Source organism: Opisthocomus hoazin, chromosome 5 (genome assembly GCF_030867145.1).
Source record: "Opisthocomus hoazin isolate bOpiHoa1 chromosome 5, bOpiHoa1.hap1, whole genome shotgun sequence".
NCBI lineage: Eukaryota > Metazoa > Chordata > Aves > Opisthocomiformes > Opisthocomidae > Opisthocomus > Opisthocomus hoazin.
In genome coordinates this window covers 45,404,048-45,424,181 of record NC_134418.1, presented here as the reverse complement: position 1 = coordinate 45,424,181, position 20,134 = coordinate 45,404,048, and the positions used below count along the sequence as shown (strand labels likewise).

General features: G+C 36.3%; 2 protein-coding genes across 7 annotated transcripts in view; one reads left to right on the top strand and one right to left on the bottom strand.

The window, feature by feature from the left end:
* The window catches only part of ANAPC10 (anaphase promoting complex subunit 10), a 190,828-nt gene that overhangs the window by 123,447 nt on the left and 47,247 nt on the right, over positions 1 to 20,134 (top strand). For 2 of the 6 annotated variants that reach the window (XM_075421060.1, XM_075421061.1), the window contains 3 exons: positions 3,334 to 3,397; positions 7,694 to 7,787; positions 11,282 to 16,818. The exons of 1 other annotated variant lie outside the window; for it this stretch is intronic. In XM_075421060.1, coding sequence (XP_075277175.1) covers positions 3,334 to 3,397; positions 7,694 to 7,787; positions 11,282 to 11,301 — 178 coding nt within the window. In that variant the 3' untranslated portion in view covers positions 11,302 to 16,818. Of the gene's footprint in view, positions 1 to 894; positions 923 to 3,333; positions 3,398 to 7,693; positions 7,788 to 11,281; positions 16,819 to 20,134 lie in introns of those variants that run through there. 3 more of the 6 variants (XM_075421062.1, XM_075421067.1, XM_075421063.1) reach the window with 3 other exon arrangements.
* The window catches only part of HHIP (hedgehog interacting protein), a 77,809-nt gene that overhangs the window by 21,490 nt on the left and 36,185 nt on the right, over positions 1 to 20,134 (bottom strand). The window contains exons 5-9 of the mRNA XM_075421055.1: positions 5,819 to 5,970; positions 5,205 to 5,378; positions 3,676 to 3,819; positions 2,661 to 2,782; positions 527 to 650 (exon numbers count right to left, since the gene is read on the bottom strand). Coding sequence (XP_075277170.1) covers positions 527 to 650; positions 2,661 to 2,782; positions 3,676 to 3,819; positions 5,205 to 5,378; positions 5,819 to 5,970 — 716 coding nt within the window. The remainder of the gene's footprint in view (positions 1 to 526; positions 651 to 2,660; positions 2,783 to 3,675; positions 3,820 to 5,204; positions 5,379 to 5,818; positions 5,971 to 20,134) is intronic.

The following is a 20,134-nucleotide window of genomic DNA, read 5'->3' as shown; positions in this document are numbered from 1 at the left end:
AAAAACCAGAGCATTGCCCTTCCTGTCATTTAAACATTGCAAAATTGAGTTCAAGCTATACTGTATAGCCATTTGTGAATACTGAACTATTTGCCATGGGAAAATACGCCCATTCATTAAAAAAACATTCATTTTGCTCCATCAATGATGTTTCCATAAAAACCCCAAAGTTTTCGATGTCTCACTAGTTAGACCTGTTGGGGAAACAGTTCCACGATTAACATTTGTTCCCACCATAATGTAAATGATGCACGTAAGTGTTTCTAGAACTAAAACCTTAAGAGCACCGTGATGTGAGTGTCTTTGTGCTTTTTTCCAAGGATCAGCTATGTTGCGTATGTTGCCATTCATTAGAATGCTGTGCTATTTTATTTCCTAATCTAGAATTTAATCTGCATCGTCACACCACTAAATTGGCAAAGTGACACAATATACAAGACTGTTGGTGTTCCTCCTTGCAGGAAGCTCAATGACGAAATATACCTTATGCGCATTTTTACTTAAGAGTGAGTTTTAAAAAACCTACCCATTGCGATCTCCAAATACGTAACTTCCATAGAGTCTTTCAGACTGGCAGCCTCGATAGACAAATCCTCCAACCAAGGATCCACTGCTGAATGGTTTGAATTCTAAAAGTGAAGGCTCGCTTTCTAAAAAGGAACTACCGTAGCATTAGATCATATGCAGTTTCATATTTTGATTCACATTTATGAAAATGTTCTTATTTCAGGTAAGGAGGTTAATCCCATTTAAACATTCCTCATAAATTCAAGATGTGTTGCTGGAAATGAAACATTAAAAAAAATCAGAAAATTGCAACAAAGGCTGTTTGTGAAACAATCGGTTAGGGATTTAGATAGGAGAGGCTATAATTGCTTTCTTCTGTGTGCACAGGTTGGGAGAATAAAACTATATAAGGATTAGGTCGGACTTCAATTGACGTTGATGTGATTACTGCTATTAACTTTTACGTGTCAATACAGTCTGCAGAATGGCTCTCCTGAACTTCAGAACACAATTAAACCCTCTTCATTGTAAAGTGCTTCCAGCATCTAAGAGCAGAAATTCCAGTGACTTTCAGCAGAACTTGTTTTCAAAGCCTTTCAATGGTTTGAGAAACTCTTTCAAAATCAGTTTTAAAGACGGTATGTGCGTTAAGTCCCATAAAACACAAGTATTGCTGGCCGTATCTTCTTGTGCTAGTTTATTTTATGCTGCTGTAGTAGTTGTAGTTCCTACATTTTTTTTTTCTGTTTTTTACAGAACTGCAGAGTTTAGTCATATCAAATAATGTCTTCCAGGAAGTTTCAGTGTAAATGTTCCTATTCATGCAATCAAATACTGCTTAGGGTAAAAGTAGGCTCAACTTCACATGCTAACTTCATAATTTTAAATTAAAGCCACAGCCAACAGACTGTATTTGTTTTATAGGAGCAATTTTTTTTAGTCGGAGGGCTATCTGCAAGTCTTTGATAAATGAATTTCCCAGATTATTCTACAAGAGTAAGAGTTGAAATTTGATATGGGAGAAAAGGATGATGAGCTCTTTTTACTGAAGCATTTCACCCGCAGCCTAATATTAATATTGGCAAGCTGTTCTGAATAGACACAATACTGCTTAGTTTCCTCTGCAATAATGATGCAGTCAAAATTCCACTGGAGCAGTGGTTTACCAAATATTATTCTTTGGTTTGGCTTTTATAAAATAAACACAGAAAAATAAATGCAATAACTAAAGTAGAACAATTGCATTACACTGTTGTGTACTGTTGTACTAGCCAGCATGGCCTCTTTGTTTTTAAGTGAAGTACAGGTGGGAGAACTAGGGATGTGAATAAAATCAGAAAATGCCATGTTCCAGGTGACAGAGCAGTTCCTGACGCCTTTACATGCCTTTGGCATTTATCATGTTTTACCACGAGAAAATTACAAGCGGCTAAATGGTCAACCAAGGTAGTTGATAGCTCAGAGTAACTGTCACCTGGCTTGCCTGAACAAGGAAGTGATCTTAATGAGTATCAGAGTTAAACATTAAACTAAAATTGTTACTTACAATCATACTGATTCTGAGAAACACTTTAAAATTTTAAGTCCCTAATTGAGTATGTTTATCTTTCTGCAATCTAATCTAAACTAGTTGTTTATTATGAAGTAGTAGCATAGTGCATTTTTCTAAGTTTTTCATTTTTAGTAACATTTCAACAGAGCTCAGTCGTTTCCCTATTTGGTTGTGGTCTGTTGTTGCCTATCTCACTTTTTCCATTATAGGAGGCACATTACATGAAACTTCCATTTTCTATCTTAAAAGTTTATTTGTGAATGGCTAAGAATACAGTTTCATCACTTCTTGATATTCCAAAATCTTTTCTTTATGAGCCATCATATGCAGCAACAGTGAAATATTTGACAGACTAGCAACTGGCATATTTCTTAAATCTTATTTACATGATATTCTACACTAACAAGAACAAAGTCGAGTGATTTAAATTTTGTCTTGCATCTTTTATTTGCTTGTACCATACTTTTCATAAATTCTATCTTTTGTAGGCTATCTATCATGGCTGTACAGTCCGTTATCTATTTTCTTCTGCTTTCTATTTATTATTCTATGGGCATAGAAACTGACTATTTTGAGTAACTTTACCTTGGATAGAACTTACCATAGTCTTTACCCTTTATTATTTGTAAGATTCTTGCTGAAGACCTGTTCTTTGCATTTGAATCTGAGCAAAGTATAGTTAAATTGATGTTTATATTTGTTGGGTGTCGGTCCACAGCACATCTGTAAAACAAAAAGTATAAGAAAATCTATGAGATAGATGAGTTCATAATGTATAATTCTCTATCAATAGTATGAAGACCACATTTTGAGGGATTATTGTTTCTTTGTGGTGCCTAATTGTTTGAGGGACCTATTTCATACTGAGCCAAAATATCTGAGAAGCGTGTCAGATTTGTGTACAAGAGATAATACATCTTTCCCATCCCTGCACCTTTTTTTATATAATGTGAAGTAAAACTATTTTTTCCTAGTAATAAAATGTACTCTGCACAATAGCACCTGAAATGAATACTGCTTTAACCAAGTTAAATGGGTTGACTTATATGGTGTAGGAATTTTTGACTGTTGAAAAGTCCAAGAATCAACTCCTTCTCTGAACAACTTGACTTTCTGAATTTTTTCAAACCATGACTTTAAATGTCACTTCGATACTACCACCCACCTAATTTGCTGAATTATGTGTTGTTTAGTTAAAGCGTTGTTCTCCTCTTGTTATTGTTTAGACATGACCAGATGTTCTCATTTTCTTTCCACATGCCTTTTTTTCTCAGTCAAGATTCCCATCTCAGCTGTACTTTACCAACTCTCTGCTTTAGGTTCTCTTCTTCCATAAAGGTAATAATTTTACTATTCAATAAAAACAAAAATCCTGTACTTTGTTTCTGTCATTTCAGTCCTGACTTGCAATAGTTGTGCATGTTCTTCTCCTTCCTCTTTGCCAATGTACATTGGTTTCTAAAGTGTGACATAAGTGTGGAGGTGGAGGAGTGGAAGTTTTAAAAAGTTCACAAGTGCCTTTATTCTTAAAATTTTGTTACCCGACTGTAAAAAAGATTTCTTGTTGAAAACAGTATCTGCTCCAGAGTAATTCAGTTTAACTGAAATTTACTTACCGGCCTGGATTGTGGAGTCCATGTGCAAAAATCTCAGGAGGTTGGTTTGTGCTATTAAAATGTGGGTTGCTCCGTGGTATGGAATAAGGGACATTGCACAGGTCAGTATTTACGTCGAGCCGCAATACAGAACCTGTAAAATCACTGAGAAAGTTGGAGGATAGAATAATTGTTTTTTAAAAGTATTTTACTGGTAGATTTAATCCATATAATACAACAGTGAACCAGGGAAATAAACTACCCACTTCACTGAATAATCACATATAGATTGGTTTTATGGCACATGCAAGTCCAAAGAATGGTGGCAGAACCTATCAAAGATTCCATTTGGCCAATGTGTTGCCTTGTTATGTGCATACTAGAACGCCTCTGACCATGTTGTTGGGAAGTAATAATAAGAGCAACTTTCCATACATCAACATTGTTTTACAGTTTCAAACATAAGACTATTAACTCTTTTATACTGTATGTCCTTTAGAGTAACTATGGATAGAATCACTATGTAGTTACATAATGCTTTTTGCTAACACTTTGAATCCTACTCTTGAATTCAATGACTTCTAGTCACAGTACAATCCAAAGATTAATTATACATTAATTAAAAAAAAAAGTAATTGCATTTGTTAAATGGAGATGTTGTTTTTTTTTTTTAAAGAATCAGAACTTTCTTGTTACATGAAACAGGACAGAGTAAAATGTTTTGCCTTACATTCATGACTGGGATGGGGGAAGGGAGAAAGACGAGAACGTAGAAGAAAAGCATCAAAACTTTTTACAAACATGAAAAGATGTGATATTTAAATTGATTCCTTTCTGTCTTTCTTCATCATGAATCTGTTTCAGTCTCCCCTTGTTTTATAATAACTTAAAAACAAGTATTACAATTGCTCTCTGGTCTTGGTTTTAACTATATCCTCACTCCAAAGGGCAGGAGCACCTGCTATTCTGCTGAGCCAAAAGAGGCCTTTGAGCCTAGCAACTCCTTTTAGGTCTCTAAAGGCTCAGTACCACAATTTCTCTAAATTAAGGCAAATGTTGCAACTCTAACAGAGCATAATGAAACACAGGGAAAAAGCAGGGTGAGAAAATTGGATAGGTAGAACCAAAGTATATTGCTTCATATCTTCTCTAGACATTTTCCTAAGTGATACAGTTCTGTTATTGACTCTGATATGTGTTTGTAGAAACTTTTTTAGAATGTTTGATCAATACAGTTGTCTTGTTCATAGAATAACAGTTTGGAAAAAAAGATGTCTAACCTGTGCTTAAATACAATTGTATCTACTGATGAGGGCTTCAGTATTTAAATGGTTTGATATCACACAACTACGAGATGTATTTAAGCAGTAAGATTGTTCTGAAAATCAGCAGTTTGCTAAACCCAGGCACTGAGAATAGTAGATTATGTAGTAAAGGAAGAGGGAGTAAGCTTTGTTCTGACAACTGCTGATCAGTTTTGATTCTGACCCCAAATACTGTGCAAAACCAGAAGGCAGTAATAAAAGTCTATCCATTGGTAGTTTCTATACCTTAAACCATCCATCTCCTCCATATCATCTAGAGTGATCATGCCATCCCCAAGAAAAATGTATAGGAAACCATCTGGGCCAAACAGAAGCTGTCCTCCTAGGTGTTTTCGATGTAGTTCTGCTACTTCTAAAAACACTCTTGCTGTTCTCATATCAACTTGGTGTGGATTTTTCCTGCAATATAAAGATATGAACACAGTTTTCACAGTTCACTATTATTGTTCTTTCTAAAAATAAACTTGAGTCATTCAAATTATACTTTAAAATGTGTATGTTGTAACTTGGTGAAAAGATGTCAAACTGTTATTTCTGAGAAATTTCAATTTTCCAGCATTCACAAAAAAATATTTTGCTGCCCATATACAATAAGTAGGCAATAACTATAATTAAAAATGACAGAATAACAAAAAAAAAAAAGGCTTAAAAAAGAATAAACCAGAGTACTTACTGGTGTTCCAAAACTACTGTTTGAAATAAAATCAACAATAATTTTTCTGCAGTTGCCCAACTATACGCATTGTAAATCTGATAGTTCATTTTAGAAATGGAAAATACTAAAATGAAAAGGTTGCTGAGAAATACAGAATTTGTGAATTTTAGACTTCTACTGATACCTGGATACTGTGTATTCTACGACCCTAAGGATGTGGTCATGAGGTCCAATAGCCCACCGTTCTTGGTTGGTGGTATAAGACACATACAGCTTTCCATTTTTCTTGTAATTGGGATGGAATGCAAGGCTTAGCAGTCCTCTTTCATCTCCTCCCTGCAGTCAAATGAAAAACACAAAGAATTGTGAAGTTAATTATGTTCTTTATTGTGTTTCAGCTGGAACCCAAGAAAAAAAGAGTTTCTTTCTTGTGGATAATCTTTGCCCAAACTCTTTTATTTCTTTCCTGACTACTGCACAAAAAGAATTATAAAACATTTCACTTTGGGGAAGTCTTTAAGAGTTAGAACAAGACAATTGTCTTATGTAGTTATCTATGCACAAGTCTCTTACACCACTTTTGTGGAGTGATTTGTGTACGTAATCTTTGGGAAGCCATGAAGACAAGTTTAAGTGCTGTGAAGGATTCTTTGCTGGGTTACTAGGTTGCTTGTAATTCGTAGAAGACAAATAAAAAGGTCTATAATCAGCAGTCACTTCTAATCCAAGTATCCAAAACCTAAAACACAGTGCTGGTTGCCAACTCCCACTGTCTTGGCAATATGTTTATAAAACAGTTAAATTGCTTGTGTAATATGTAAACCTTTGTTTTACCCTGGAGGCAGTAACATCAGTTGTCACAACTATGGTGGTCTGTTCATCATGGCTAGCGTACTGTAAGTAATAAGCAGCCTTGGTCTCTGTGCGGAGAAACCATAGTTTTACATGTGGTCCTTCAATGGAAAGGTTTTTGTTATTTTTTAAAATAGAAATAGAAAAATCTCCGAACAACTTTCTTTTGTTCTTATGTTTGCCACAAAGATTAGTACAGTTATATGTTAAGCATCAAATCCATGTAATGTACTGTGACAATGCAAATACCCCGTGTACTTAAATAGAAGGCAATTTTCTCTTTGACTTCTAAAAATGTATGCACTAGTACTATGCCTAAAATTGTATTTGTAAAAATGAAGAATAAAACTTAGATTCATTTGTTGGTCTTGAGGTAATACAAGGGAGAGAAGCTGAGGCATAAACAGAGTGCCTAATTAACAATTCAAATTCAATTCATATATATGATGATTCACAAGCTGATAGTTGTTTTGGAGTTTAACTCAGGGCTTGCCAGTCTTTCAAACTAATGACTCTGTTGTAGACTCAAGTGCTCCAACTCTGCACCCATAAGGAGACAACATTTTGCAACTCTACCACACCCATGTTAACTAATTATGAAATTTTAAATTATAAGAGAGAATGAAGCTTTTAAAATGTATTTGCAATTCAGAGTGATGGATGGGCCTGTCTTCCTGTTGAACGACATCCCACAAAAGGCCTAACTGGGAAAGTGCACAGCTTTAATTTATTTTAATTCAACATGATTGCCATACTTCCTTTGTAATCACAACCATCAAAGAGAAACCAGAGTCAGAAATGGAGATGTAAATAGGTCAAGAGATTTCCATACAAAGAGATTTGTACCACGAAATCTGGATCCTGCTAATATAGAGGCAGCCAAAATTTGCTAGTTTGTTTGCTAGAAAAATTTAGTTTCAGGGGGTTATCAGAGAGGTTAGTTTTGAAAGTCTAGTTAGAGCTGCCAAATTGGTTGCCGTCATCATGGATGAAGGGACTGGTAATCTAGCTCTTTCTCCTTTATGAGCCAAAAATAATTCTGCAGCTGAGTCTGAACTGATTGTGGATATTATTGTATGAGTTTCTAACAGTTTTGACCAAATTTCTCTGATAAAGTCTGAAGCAAAGGGAGGCAAATCAGTTGCTCTGGGAACAGTAAGGCATATTTCAAAGATTCCTGATGAATGATTCTATCTGTTGTGCCCAGACAAAGACGGTCCTATTTCTTCTCCTGAGAGATGAGTTCAACTCATTTAAGGGCCCAGGAATGTCAATGAGTCACACTAGGCCTGCCATTCAAGGTGAGTTATTGAAAGTATTAGTAAGAGAAGATCTTTTTGTAACTAAGCTGAAGATTTTATTTAGCAATTGGTGTCATCAGAGCAGTCTCAGTGTGAAAGTGAAGTTGTTGAAAGTGTAAACAGGTGAAAATTAAATTAAGAGCTTTTGATGAAGTACACATGAAGCAAGAATTTGACAAAAGAATGAAACGCGGGACCTGCAAGGTAGTAAGTATGGCAAGTTGTATTCGTAGCATCAGGCCCGTATTTCTGCTAATTGCTGTCTTGCGTGATTCTATTAGACTGCAATATATTACTTTGTTTGTAGAATGTATCCATTTCTTCCTGAAAAGTCATGTTGCTTTCTGTTTTTCAAAGTGAGCCAAACTAAGTTCTAAAAAGTCTATTTACTCATGCATTTAATTAAAACTTTGGAAATACTCCTCTAAGATACTGAAATCAGTGCAGCATCAAGCCATTAGCTGGATTTTGGTAAACTAGAAATCCACCTCAGTTTTTCCATACTTATTTTTTCTGTTTTTGGAAAGCAGTTGTTCATGTGTACTTTCAGCTTTATCATTAACTGGCAAACCTGTTTTTTCCAATTAAACCACTGTCACAACTTCCATAGGTTTTGAAATTATCTCTGCCATGCCAGAAAGTATACAGTTTTCTGTAGTGTTGCATGTTGTGGAGTAAACTGAGAGATATGCAGCAAAATCCAGAAAAATTGAAAGATACTCAGCAAGCAGGCATTTTGGCACTGTCAAACTGAATAACTATGTACCAAATTTAGAAATCTCAGATTTCCCCTGTAGAACAATCCTCACTTTTATTTTTATCAATGGACTTTTGATGTCTGCCGTGAAACCAGCATTCCAGGCTTTATAGTCTTGTCTTGTAGATTCCATGCGTCAAACATCTGTATCTTCTTCTTGGCAGCTTAATAACTTATTGACATCCTTTTCTTTTAAAGTTTCGCCTTAGATGAAACCAGCACCAAAAAACTGTAGATGACATGGTAGCTTATGTGAGATTCTGCACTAAACAATTTGATGGAATAACCATTAATACTTGTCAGTTGTAGAAGGAAGGGCAAGAAGAAAGAGACAAATCTTGGTATTCCATTGGGATGTCTGTTGAAGACAAAGAATGATGGTTGGCTGAAATGTGTGTTAATTACCTAAACATACTGTGGACAGGGGCCAATGTGAAATCTCTATTGTAACTAAACCTAGAAGCTCACACTTCCCATGTCTGCCTATGCAGCTCTTCAGCTTGAATGCCAATGTCTTCTACTCGCGGTAATTGCATCCTTTGTACCAATGCTACAGTTCTTTCAAAACTGATTTTCCTTGGGCCAGATTATAAGCTTTAGCTAAGGAGTTCTGAGAAAGGAAAAACGCTCTTTTCAAAACCAATTTGGTCTAGTTTAGGACCACAAGCATGAAAATAATTTAATCAGAATTGTATTATCTTAAGTCAGCACAAAGCCAAGTAAAGATTAATTGTATCCATTAAACGTAAAGTGTTTCTTTACTTTTCATTTTTAAATGGTTAGTTAGGTACATTATGTCAGTTCTGAAAGTATATTACACCAGTAAGCATTCTCAACTGAAATATGTTTTTAATATTTCTTTTTGCATTGTGATTTCTGTTGTAATATATTTACACTTGTAAAAAAACAAAACAACTGCACAATACAATCCACTTTGCATTTCGACTACCACTAAGAGCTATAATTGTTGCACGTGAATACTGGATTTTTATAGAAAGGTGCTATTTTCACGTAAGCACTCCTTAGAAGTGGGCACTACTTTCAATCTATGTGTTTCCTAATTTACTCTGCTATATCTCTGATATTATATACAGAAGTATTATTCTATTATTAAAGTATTACACTTATATATAATACAGAAACACATGCTGCAGTTATTTTTAAGACATGCTGCCATTTCATTGCATCAATATATGTATTATTTCCCATAGTAAATATAGAGAAATACATGACAATGCCTTAACTGGTATTGTTAACTATATTTCATTCAAAATAGATCATATTGTAAGCATGACCCTTATTTACGTAACCTTAATTAGTTTTAGTAAGCAAAACCAGACATGACCATTTATTTCCATTACTCTGTGTGGCTTAATAGTAAACAATATAAGTAGCAGATTCTGAGTTTTCCTTTAAAATAGATTTCACAATTCATTCACCTATATAAAATAGTGGCATTTATGCATAACAGCTTTTTCATCTGGACTGTCCCACTCTCATGCTGGAAATGAGTAGCAATCTTTTTTTAAAAGGGGTTGTGCTTAAAATACTAAAGTTAAAATATTCAACAGTCATTTGTGACTTAAAATATTGACTTTAATGTAATGTTTTTGTATCATTTGTTTTCATCCGTTATAGAGCAACTGCTGGGTAACTTGTTGAGGTAGTACGATCACACTTAATGTAGTTTATTTCCTGTGTAATAAATACCATAACTAATATGCATTAACATGTGCTTGATGTTAAGTTTTATTTGTAAAAAACATGGGGGAAGGGGTCATGGAAAACCTAAAATCTCTTATCAGGCAGTACCATATGAACTCTTCAGAAAGGGATTTCTAGCTAGGAGATCCCAAAAGAATCTCCTGCTTATCTGAACCTTCCTTTACCGGATCTTACTGTGGGGCTGAAGATCAATGTCACGTATTTTTCTTAGTGGGAAGTGTTTGCTTCATCGACATGTTTTGGAAATTTCGCCCCAGCATAGGACAGAAACTTGACTACAGCAGAAGCAGAAGCCAGCAAAAGGTCTGCTGCAAGGGCACACCTTGCCTTTCAAAGCTGTGTCAACTATTTTGAGAAACTCAAGGGGGAGTTGCCTCTGACAGGTGAAAGAGGACAACAAATACAGAATGAGAAAAGCAGAAATCGATTGGGCTGTAGGTATGGTATAGGAACAGAGCGCATATAGACCTCTTGGGTGTTGAGAACTGAAATGCTTTGCTATCTGAACATCTGTGGGGCCTGAGGCCTCTGGCAAGGGAAGAATTTGTAACATAAGACATTTACCTCAGGGAAAAATAATTACACTGATGTCATGGCTCAGTATAGTGTACATACTAGACCCTATCTACAAAGCATTTCCTTTTTCCTGTTGTGCTGCAAAGCTTCATTTTTTTTCCTCACTTATGAAGTACTTTGCAGTTATCTAAGATTTTTTTTAAAACTTTCAATATTTTTTACTGATTTCAACAAATGCACTATTTTAATACTTGACTTTAAAAATAACTTTAGATACAGAAATGCTTTACAATTAAATTTACACAGGAAAAATACTTAGAGGGCTATAATCTTACTTGGAATTTAAGCACGAAACCTACTGAAGTTAGAGGTGTTTTTTCTTCAGTTAGATGCAGGGCAGGATTTGGCTGAAAATCATTGATGGCCAAAGTAGACCCATCACAAAGTTGTCTGCTCTGATGTTTGCAGTGATATTTAAATACTCATTTTTTTACAGGACAACTGAACTCACAATAAGTTATGGAATCATGGAATCATGGAATCATTTAGGTTGGAAAAGACCTTGAAGATCATCAAGTCCAACCATAAACATAACGCCGCCAAGTCCACCACTAAACCATGTCCCTAAGCACCACATCTACAAGTCTTTTAAATACCTCCAGGGATGGCGACTCAGCCGCTTCCCTGGACAGCCTGTGCCAACGCTTGACAACCCTTTCAGTGAAGATATCTATCCCAGTATCTCCTCTAAACCTCCCCAGGCACAACCTGACAGCAACGATTGTTCTAAGCATGCCCACAAAGGTAACCCTTAGCCATCTGGGAGGGCATACAAAAAGCATTTCAGGTTGCACAGCGACTGTTGTTACCAGTCTCCAACTCAAAGCACATCTGAGCAACGTCAAAGCGAGCGCAAGAGGTCCTCTACAACCTACTGTAGGTGACCCTGCTCCGGCAGGAGGGTTGGGCTAGATGACCCACAGAGGTCCCTTCCAACCCCTACCATTCTGTGATTCTGTGATAAGTTATGACATCCCACTCCTTTAGTGCCCAGTGGGTCCAGAAGTCAGACTTATGAAAAGGTTGTAAGAAGGTGATTCATAAGGCAAGTTCTGCATGGATTTTGAACGGGGCTTCTCTGCGCTTGAGGAAAAGTCAGAGTACCTATTCACAGGAATTACACATGCATATTTATGATGCAGCATAGTTTTCCAGCAAAAGAACTTTGGAGTGGCCATAACTTGAACAGAAATAAATAAAAATGGTTTGAGATCTAAAGATAGCGCTGGAACTTAACACCTAATTCTTGGTTTTTTCTTACATGTGTTGCAGCAACAACAAAATTTTGACATGGCCTCAGTCATTTGTTCTTTTCCTTACCTTCATGGTCCTTTGAAGATACCAGTCACTAAATGCAGGACCTTTCACTTCTAGTCTTAGTCCTCTGTACTTATTTTTTTAATTCCTCAACTCCAGATTGTGCTGTTCTGCTGGGCAAGTCTTTAGTTTAATCCAAATGACAATCCTCGTCCCCTGATAATACAATTCTTTGTTCCCGTCCTCCTAAAGAAAGTACATGAAACTTATAAATGCAGATACCAACCCAACACAAACCCACAGCTTGCCTCCTTCACACTCTTCTAGTAAGTCATGAATTCTACTTTGGCAGCTCTCCCAATTATTGGTTAGAAGCAGCTAAAAGCTTTGAGAATGCCAAGAGCCAGCCAATAATTGAGAGGTTTCGGGCAGAGTGGCATCTGACTGTGAGTGTGCTTGCAAGGAGGTGGCCATGAGCCCATGTGAGGTCTGCATCTGGACTGAGGAACTTTATGTACTGCACTACTTTAGGAGAACTGGAATAACAGAAGACAGTGGAAATCAGTCCCGGAAGAGGGAGATTCAAATAAAGACCAGATGATTATTGCATTCAGTAAAGCTGGCTCAAGAAGGTGTGAATTACACACTTTCCTGCACCACAGAGGCCTCTTGAGCTGTAAGCAGCATTTATCCTCTGGGAACACAGGTGATGATTCCACCTCTGTCCCCAGCTGGATTTATTTTCAAGGAAGCTTTACATTCCACCAGCAATTCAGTGAGTGGTTCACCAGTGGAGGCCACTAAGGGAAGGTGAAAAATAAGCATGCTCCTTCTTATTTCCCTGGCATGCCTCCACTTTCTGGTCTGCTTATTTATTTATTTATTTATTTATCTGGCATATCTGCTCTCCTGTACTTTTCCTCTTCAGCATTTTTCCACTATAGACTGTCTTCTCCTGACAGCTTTTCAGCTGCATTGGTTTCAGGTCTATTGTGTTGCAGAATTAACCTTCTAGGAAAGCAAGAAAGTTTCCTTCAAGTGAACGAGAATGCAGTAAGTGTTAAGAAATTTACTGACCATGAAAATCCTTCATTAATGGGGAGAATAGGCTTGATGACCTTTGTATCTTTTTCTCCTTCTTTCTGTTGCTTTTAAGCTTTACTCACCTTTCTATGCCATTTCTGTGATAAAGGCAAATTTTACAACTCTTTCAGTTGGGCCATCCAATAAAATTGGCTCAGATGATACCCCAAAGAGAACAGACTACATTACATTAATATTCACAAATACATGATATGATGACAAGAGACTAATAATCCTTTTTTCATTCACCCAAACCATGGCTTTACCACTTCCAATCAAGAATTACTTTTTTTAAACTATTTTAATGCTATCTAACATTATTTTTCTGTAAACATACAAACAATATAAATTAATATTATTAACGATTTACTGTTCTACCAATGCTCTAATTTGACCGTGGTCCTCTCAGACATCTACCCTGATCTTCTCATGATCTCATTCCTTGACTATGTATATAAAACTTATCTTTATTTTTCAGTAGCATGTTTCATAAATTTATTCTTACTGCTTAAAATATATATCTAATGGCAGAGAGTTGTCAAAAGAGTTTAAGAATTATAATTCAATATAGAAGTTGCTTATACATGGCATGACATTTCAGCCAATCACTGCTGCTTTTGTCATTGCTAAAAATAAAAATATGCTATGGAAGAAGAAAAATCTTACTATGGTGCAAAGATCTCCCTGGGCTGCTAAATTAAGACTTTTCATAAATGTCCACAAAAAAGCCTACAGCAATTTGAAATGAGCCGTAAGACTTTTTTTTGTGCTGAGAGAGGGAAAAAAAGAGGATGTATGGTGACACATAGCAAATTTGACAGTGCTTATGTAAAATGAACCAACCTACAACAAATTCTATACTCCGATAATTGAAAACAAATTCATGCTGTTTTACCATGACCACTTTATATGGAAATTTAGGGATATAATTCAGAACAGAATAACAGTAATTATCATACTCTCTGCATTAAATTAAAACCAGAAATGTTGATCTGTCTAATTGTAGGCATTAGAAAACAACTAGTTTCAAAAAAGAGAGATACAAATGGAAAGATGCCCTGATGACATTACTCTGTCTTACAAACAATTCTGCCTTTCTCCTGTGGCTCTCAGTAGTGAACTGTTGTCTATTCAAGCAGATACTTGCTTTTTCTGGTTGCAAGGAGAGTGTTATATTCATGTGAGCTATGTATTTAAATATTGTGGGGCAGGGGGAGAAAGCAGCAAACCACACCCAGCTGGAAGGAAAAAAGCTACAGATTTCCACTTAGATTGGTCCTTGCATCTTTACTGTTGTTTGTATGATAACAGATACTAAAACTCGCTCAGCAAGTGATAAAAGTAAGTTGCTAGCAGTCTGCATCTTGGGGAAAAAAATGCACATCTTAAACAGGATACCTTTCGCCAGAGGGTAATAAAGAACGAGACGTGCTTCATTCAGTCCACACCATTTGTATTTTTCCCCAAGCATTACTGTGGTAATCATTCATGTTTGCAACATCACCTCGATTAAACTGTGGGCTTTATGAGCCTGGCTCTGGCACTGTTTCAAGAGAAGAGTGAGTTCAGTGGCTTGTCAAAAGGATACTAATCTTCACTGTAAAATATAAAGACACTCTTTTTCACTGACGGTTATTTCTTTAGCTGATTTCTAGCTTTCGTCATTAAGGCTCTGAAAGTATGTAGCAAAGGTTCTAAAGTGTTTTCTGCAAGATATTTCAAATCACCTTTTCTTCTCATTTTAAGAAACTGGAAAATCATATTATCTGAATGGGTTTTCGTAAGGGAGTAGAAGAATTTGAAGCATAGATGTTTGGGTGATAAAAAACACAGGACAGAGACAGGAAGTATATGAAAGGTGAACTGTAACTGATGCTTATATTCCCCCTACCACCTTGTCTGGGATTCTCCCCTGAAGGCAGAGCCACCATGTAGAGTGTGAGGCTTGTCTACGGGCACCAAAAGATGGGAACACATCACCGTTTTCAGTTGCCAAAGAATGTGTGTGCAAATTCTAGAGATAAAGAAAATACTATTCTGTTCCCTAATATCCAAAGAACTTTCGGCCTCTGAAATGTGGATGCACGGAAAGCCATATTTCAGCTTATATTTAGCATCAGTGTTCAACATAGTTTTGATAATGGTGAGTCATATCTTCAAAGCAAATGCTGGTTGCATATGTTGCTGGTTTTCTCAGTAAATGATTATGCTAAACATGATAGGCAAAAGCAGAAATTGTATTCCTAGAAGCTCCCTAAGTATTCTTCAACATTTTACCAGTAGACATACAACAGATGTACTGGATGAAGGCTAGAGAACTATGTTATGTCTATTTACTCCAATATTAAAATTTTTTGTACCTATGTTCTTCGTCCATTCCATTGTTCCAAAAAGTAAACAGTATTGTCTCATTGGCACAAATGTAAACAGAAAATCAATTTAGAGGTCCAGCATCTGCTACTGAGATTTAAGCTTCCACATGTGAGCATGATCATTGGAAGTGTATTTCTTATCCAAAATCAAATTGTTTGAAATATAAGGACTACACTTGTTTGAGTCCTGATACAAAGGCAGCTAGTGAAAACCAGAAAATGCTCTTATTGCGTTTTTTCAACAAGAACTGTGCATGTGCATCATGTTTGCACCTGGGTCAGAAATATGTTTAAGCATCGCACCCCCAGATTTCTGAAAAAGCAGTGAATGGGAGCTGGGAAGAAAAAAACATCTGAATTCTCTGGTACTGCCCAAGCTTTTTTTCCTCTGCTATTTTGCCAATCCCATCAGCCTGACCGTGCTTCAGGAGCTGTGTAGCCTGAGGGCTGAAAGGCTAGCATGCAACTTACCTGCAGTTAAGCAACAGCTTGGATTTCAAATGCTGACCCAAGTAATCAAATAATTTGAGTTCTTTCAGTCAGTCTTAAAAAACATATGTAATTTGCCAGCTACCTGAACACAAGGAGTAAATAAATCCAGAGAAATCCAGGGTTTTCCACAGACATTTTGCGAACACCAGGAAGCTAAAATAGTCAGGCATTTTTGTGCTTGATCTCGTCTTTACCTCTCAAGTGAAATAGTGAAAAAATATTAATAATTTGAAGAGAGACGGGAATATTTTAATGAAATGTGCCAAGTGGAAAAACCAGGGTGGTGGAGGATATACGGTTTGCTCTTCATGACTAGAATCTGTATATAAGAGGAGAATGATGGCAATCCACAGCCGTGTTGACAATTCAGACATACAGGAAATACCCTTGTAGGAAACTAATACCATCTGGGTTTGGCCCAAGATGTGTGAATGAGAAATATGTTTCTTGTTGAGAATGCAAAGATAGTTTTGGACATTGCAAAGACGGAATGCGTTAAGCATGCACAGTTATAAAAATGAAATAGGGTGAGGCATTGCATGCATATGGAATAATTAGAGGAATATGTTTGTGTGCGTCAATAGCCGATACAGACTTAGAACTTCAGAACTCATTCGTCCTAAGACAACCAGTAAATTACCATGAAAAATGTCTTTGGTATAAATGGCCAGAAGTTTTCTGAATAAAGACAGTATTTGAAAATGATGATTTGTCTAAGCCACTGCGTTCCCTGATAGAAAGGGAGGTTTGCTTGTGACACGTTGTATGTTGGGGAAAAAAACAAAGTAGTTTTGAAATTGTTGAAACATGCAGTTCTAATATTTGTAAAATTGTGAATTTTAATTTTTTTCCAGTGAGTTGTTTTCACTTTAGAAATTAGTTTTAGTGAAAAGAATGTCAACACCGAAATGGAGTATTTCATTTGGCCCTTCCTGAGAACCTTTCAGTCCACACTTGGTGAGAGTATGTTTGCAAAATCTCAGAATATTCTCACTCCTCTCTATCCTGTTCTTGCATTAACTGTCTGAGATTTTAGTGTCTGTTCTTGGCATAGGAAGGCTCTCTGGTTTCTAATGAAGCCATTGCCAGCATTCTGAGGTTCCTGAGACTCGCTGCCTGCGGGATGGATTTTTGCCTCTCCCTTGACACCCTCATCTACTTGTGAAAGCCCCAGCAGTGCTGATTTTTCTGTTATTTGTGAGGCTAATGAATGCCTTGCATGGACAGAAAAAGTTCCAGGCTCTCTTTTTGGTGCACATTTGACGACTTCTCCAAGGCTAGCCTTTAGTACTGTCGTCCTTTCTCCAAGTTCAGGCTCTAAATGCTCTTTTTAAAGAAAATTATTGCAAAGGTTTGCTAGTCTTTCATGTCTGTCAAGAACCTGGATTAACCCTGTTCCAGGTTCAAAGACACTCATTGTACAAATTACCTGTTCCTTAACTGAGCAGTACTCATATGATGACAGTAAACTGTCTGTTATTGTATCTTCGTCTTCATTTGTTTTCCAGCAGATTTTTTACATACCTGAACAGGATTATTCTTATCACTGCTAAACACTGCTGGAGACATTTGTTTAACATGTATTGATTGTTTTAGTGCTTACCCAGAAGGCACAACGCAAAAAAAGATGGAAAATTAAAGTGGCCATTTTGATTCTTTTAGTTTCCATTCTTTTTCGTTACGCATTGTGCCTGCATAGCACCTCAGATCTTTGGACAGGGTGATCAAAGTCTATTGAATCAAATGTTACTAATACACTAATGGCACACCATTGCACATCTCTGATCGGTGCATTACACTCAGGCTGACACGGGCTATCCGAAGATGCAGGCAGACCACAGGTATGAACAGCAGCCCACTAGAGAGTCCATTGCAGCTGCAAGTTTGAGTAGATCTGAGGGCTGAGTTCTGTGCTTGTGACCTAACAGACTATGAATATATGACTTGATGGTAAAGCCGTTCCTTGTTCTTTGAAGATGAATTATTAGTACCTCTTTCAGCTTGATTATAGAATTGTGTTATATTAGTTCATCCTTTGCTAGGCTGCACACAAAGCATTGCTTTCATTTGCATCTACTGTGGAACATGCACATCTGCCTTTCAGGTGAGAATTTATGACTGTGCAAGGCTTGAATTTTCCAAGCTGTTTATGCTTGTGTGTTATGCATATACTCACTACACACACATATACACATGCACACGCATCCAGCATTTAGATGGACACAGATTTCCTTGTCCCTGTAGTTTAAATTCTCATCAAACTTAATTATCTTTTGTGGTCCCAAAAGCGGAATATGAGTGGATATAAACAGTGCACACATGCTTGATTTGCATATCTTAAGGCTTAAATAAATGGTGTTTGAACTATCTAAAAAAAATATTTTATAGTATAGAAAAATTTAATATTGTTGTGCCTACAACGTTCAATTCCAATGTTGGGGAAAAGGGGTTCTGAAAAATGGGCATTTCATGTATGTGCCTGTGTTTCTTAAAGAACTCATTAAATTATGGTTGTACTACATATTTTAAATATTGACATTTCCGAGTGGGGTTTAATTTTTGTTCTGCCAAGTGTTGTAAATTCCTGTTTTGGATCCTAAGGATTTCAGTGGAGGTGGAAAACCACTAATAATTTCTTCTTGTTCACGCAACTTTTATTCACTTGCATGTTTTAACTCAAAGCAGTCATTTTCTGTTGATGCTAATACCACTGTTCGGAGTATAAACAAAAACTCCTTTGGCATAGAAAGAGTAAAGTTTCCTCTAAGTAATAGCAATGTTAATTGCCTTAATACAAAATTTTGTTTCATAAGGCCCTAATTCAGCAAACATTTAGGCATGTGCCCAAATTCCACTGATTTTTTTTCTAGTGCAAAACAGGATACCAAGAGGCAGCTGATTCTCTCTACTTCAGAGTTTACATGACTGTTGGTGTCAGTAAATGAGATTTTGTACAATGGTGATGAGGGAATTTCTCAACCAAAAATGCTTCTGACTGAGGGGGAAAGAATTACTAGAAAAAATTGGAGACTTTTCTCTTAATGAATCTGATCCTGAGATTTCATAAACTTTTTTTATGGAGTGTAGCTAATGTGGTGGTTATGCAGCTAAAGGCATTATCTTCACATCATTATAATGAAACATAACACTGATATCCCTGACTTTATTAGCCAGGCTTCATTGGTATCTGATGTTATATATTTCCCATTATAAATCTAAATAAGAACTTACATTGACCTGCATTAGACCAAACATTAAACAATTTACTAAGATTACGACTTTGAAAGGGAACTTAAAAAAGTAAAAAAGGTCTTTTAGACCACCAAGAAACAACCATAAATTTAAGGAAATATGAGGTTTCCACCATGTGACTTCCCCTGCAGAGTTATGCAACAGACTGCTGTTACTTAAAGGTCATACATAAAAAATTTATGGTACATTTTTTAAGAGATTTATAGTGTTTCTATTTATACAACTTATATGTCAACAATTTAAAGGTATAGTATACTAAAATAACAATTTAAAGTCTAATCCTTTTGAATCCTTCATAAAATAGAATGTTCTAATATGTCATATATAAAAGACGTTTAATAACTGTATCTGTATTAATTGATGTGGTATGTGTGATGTAATGATTAGGTGTTTATTATCTATCACAGATCATTTGTTCATTTTTATCCTGAAAATCATTTGCAAATGTGATTGATGAGGGGAGAAGTCTTTGTCACATAGGCCCATTACATGGTCTTGTAACTCTCTGTAGAAGAGCTCTGCTAATCAGTCTCAGAACTAATGTTCTTTCAGTGTTGAGATGAATGATGCCGTTGATCCTATCTAGACCTCTTGTTTCAGAGTATCTTTGAACTCAGATACATATCATTTACCCAAAATATTGTTGGATTCACTGGAAGTAAAAATCTGTAGCATTATATGAAGGTACTGCCCCTTAGTGATTTGCTGAACTTTATTTGCTTTGCACTGAGATGAAGTGGGAGCAGTTACATGGTTACTCAGCTGAGGCAAGAGAAAGACAAAGAAGACAGAGAGGGGGTAATTTCTCAAATCACTAGAGCTGCTTTACCAGT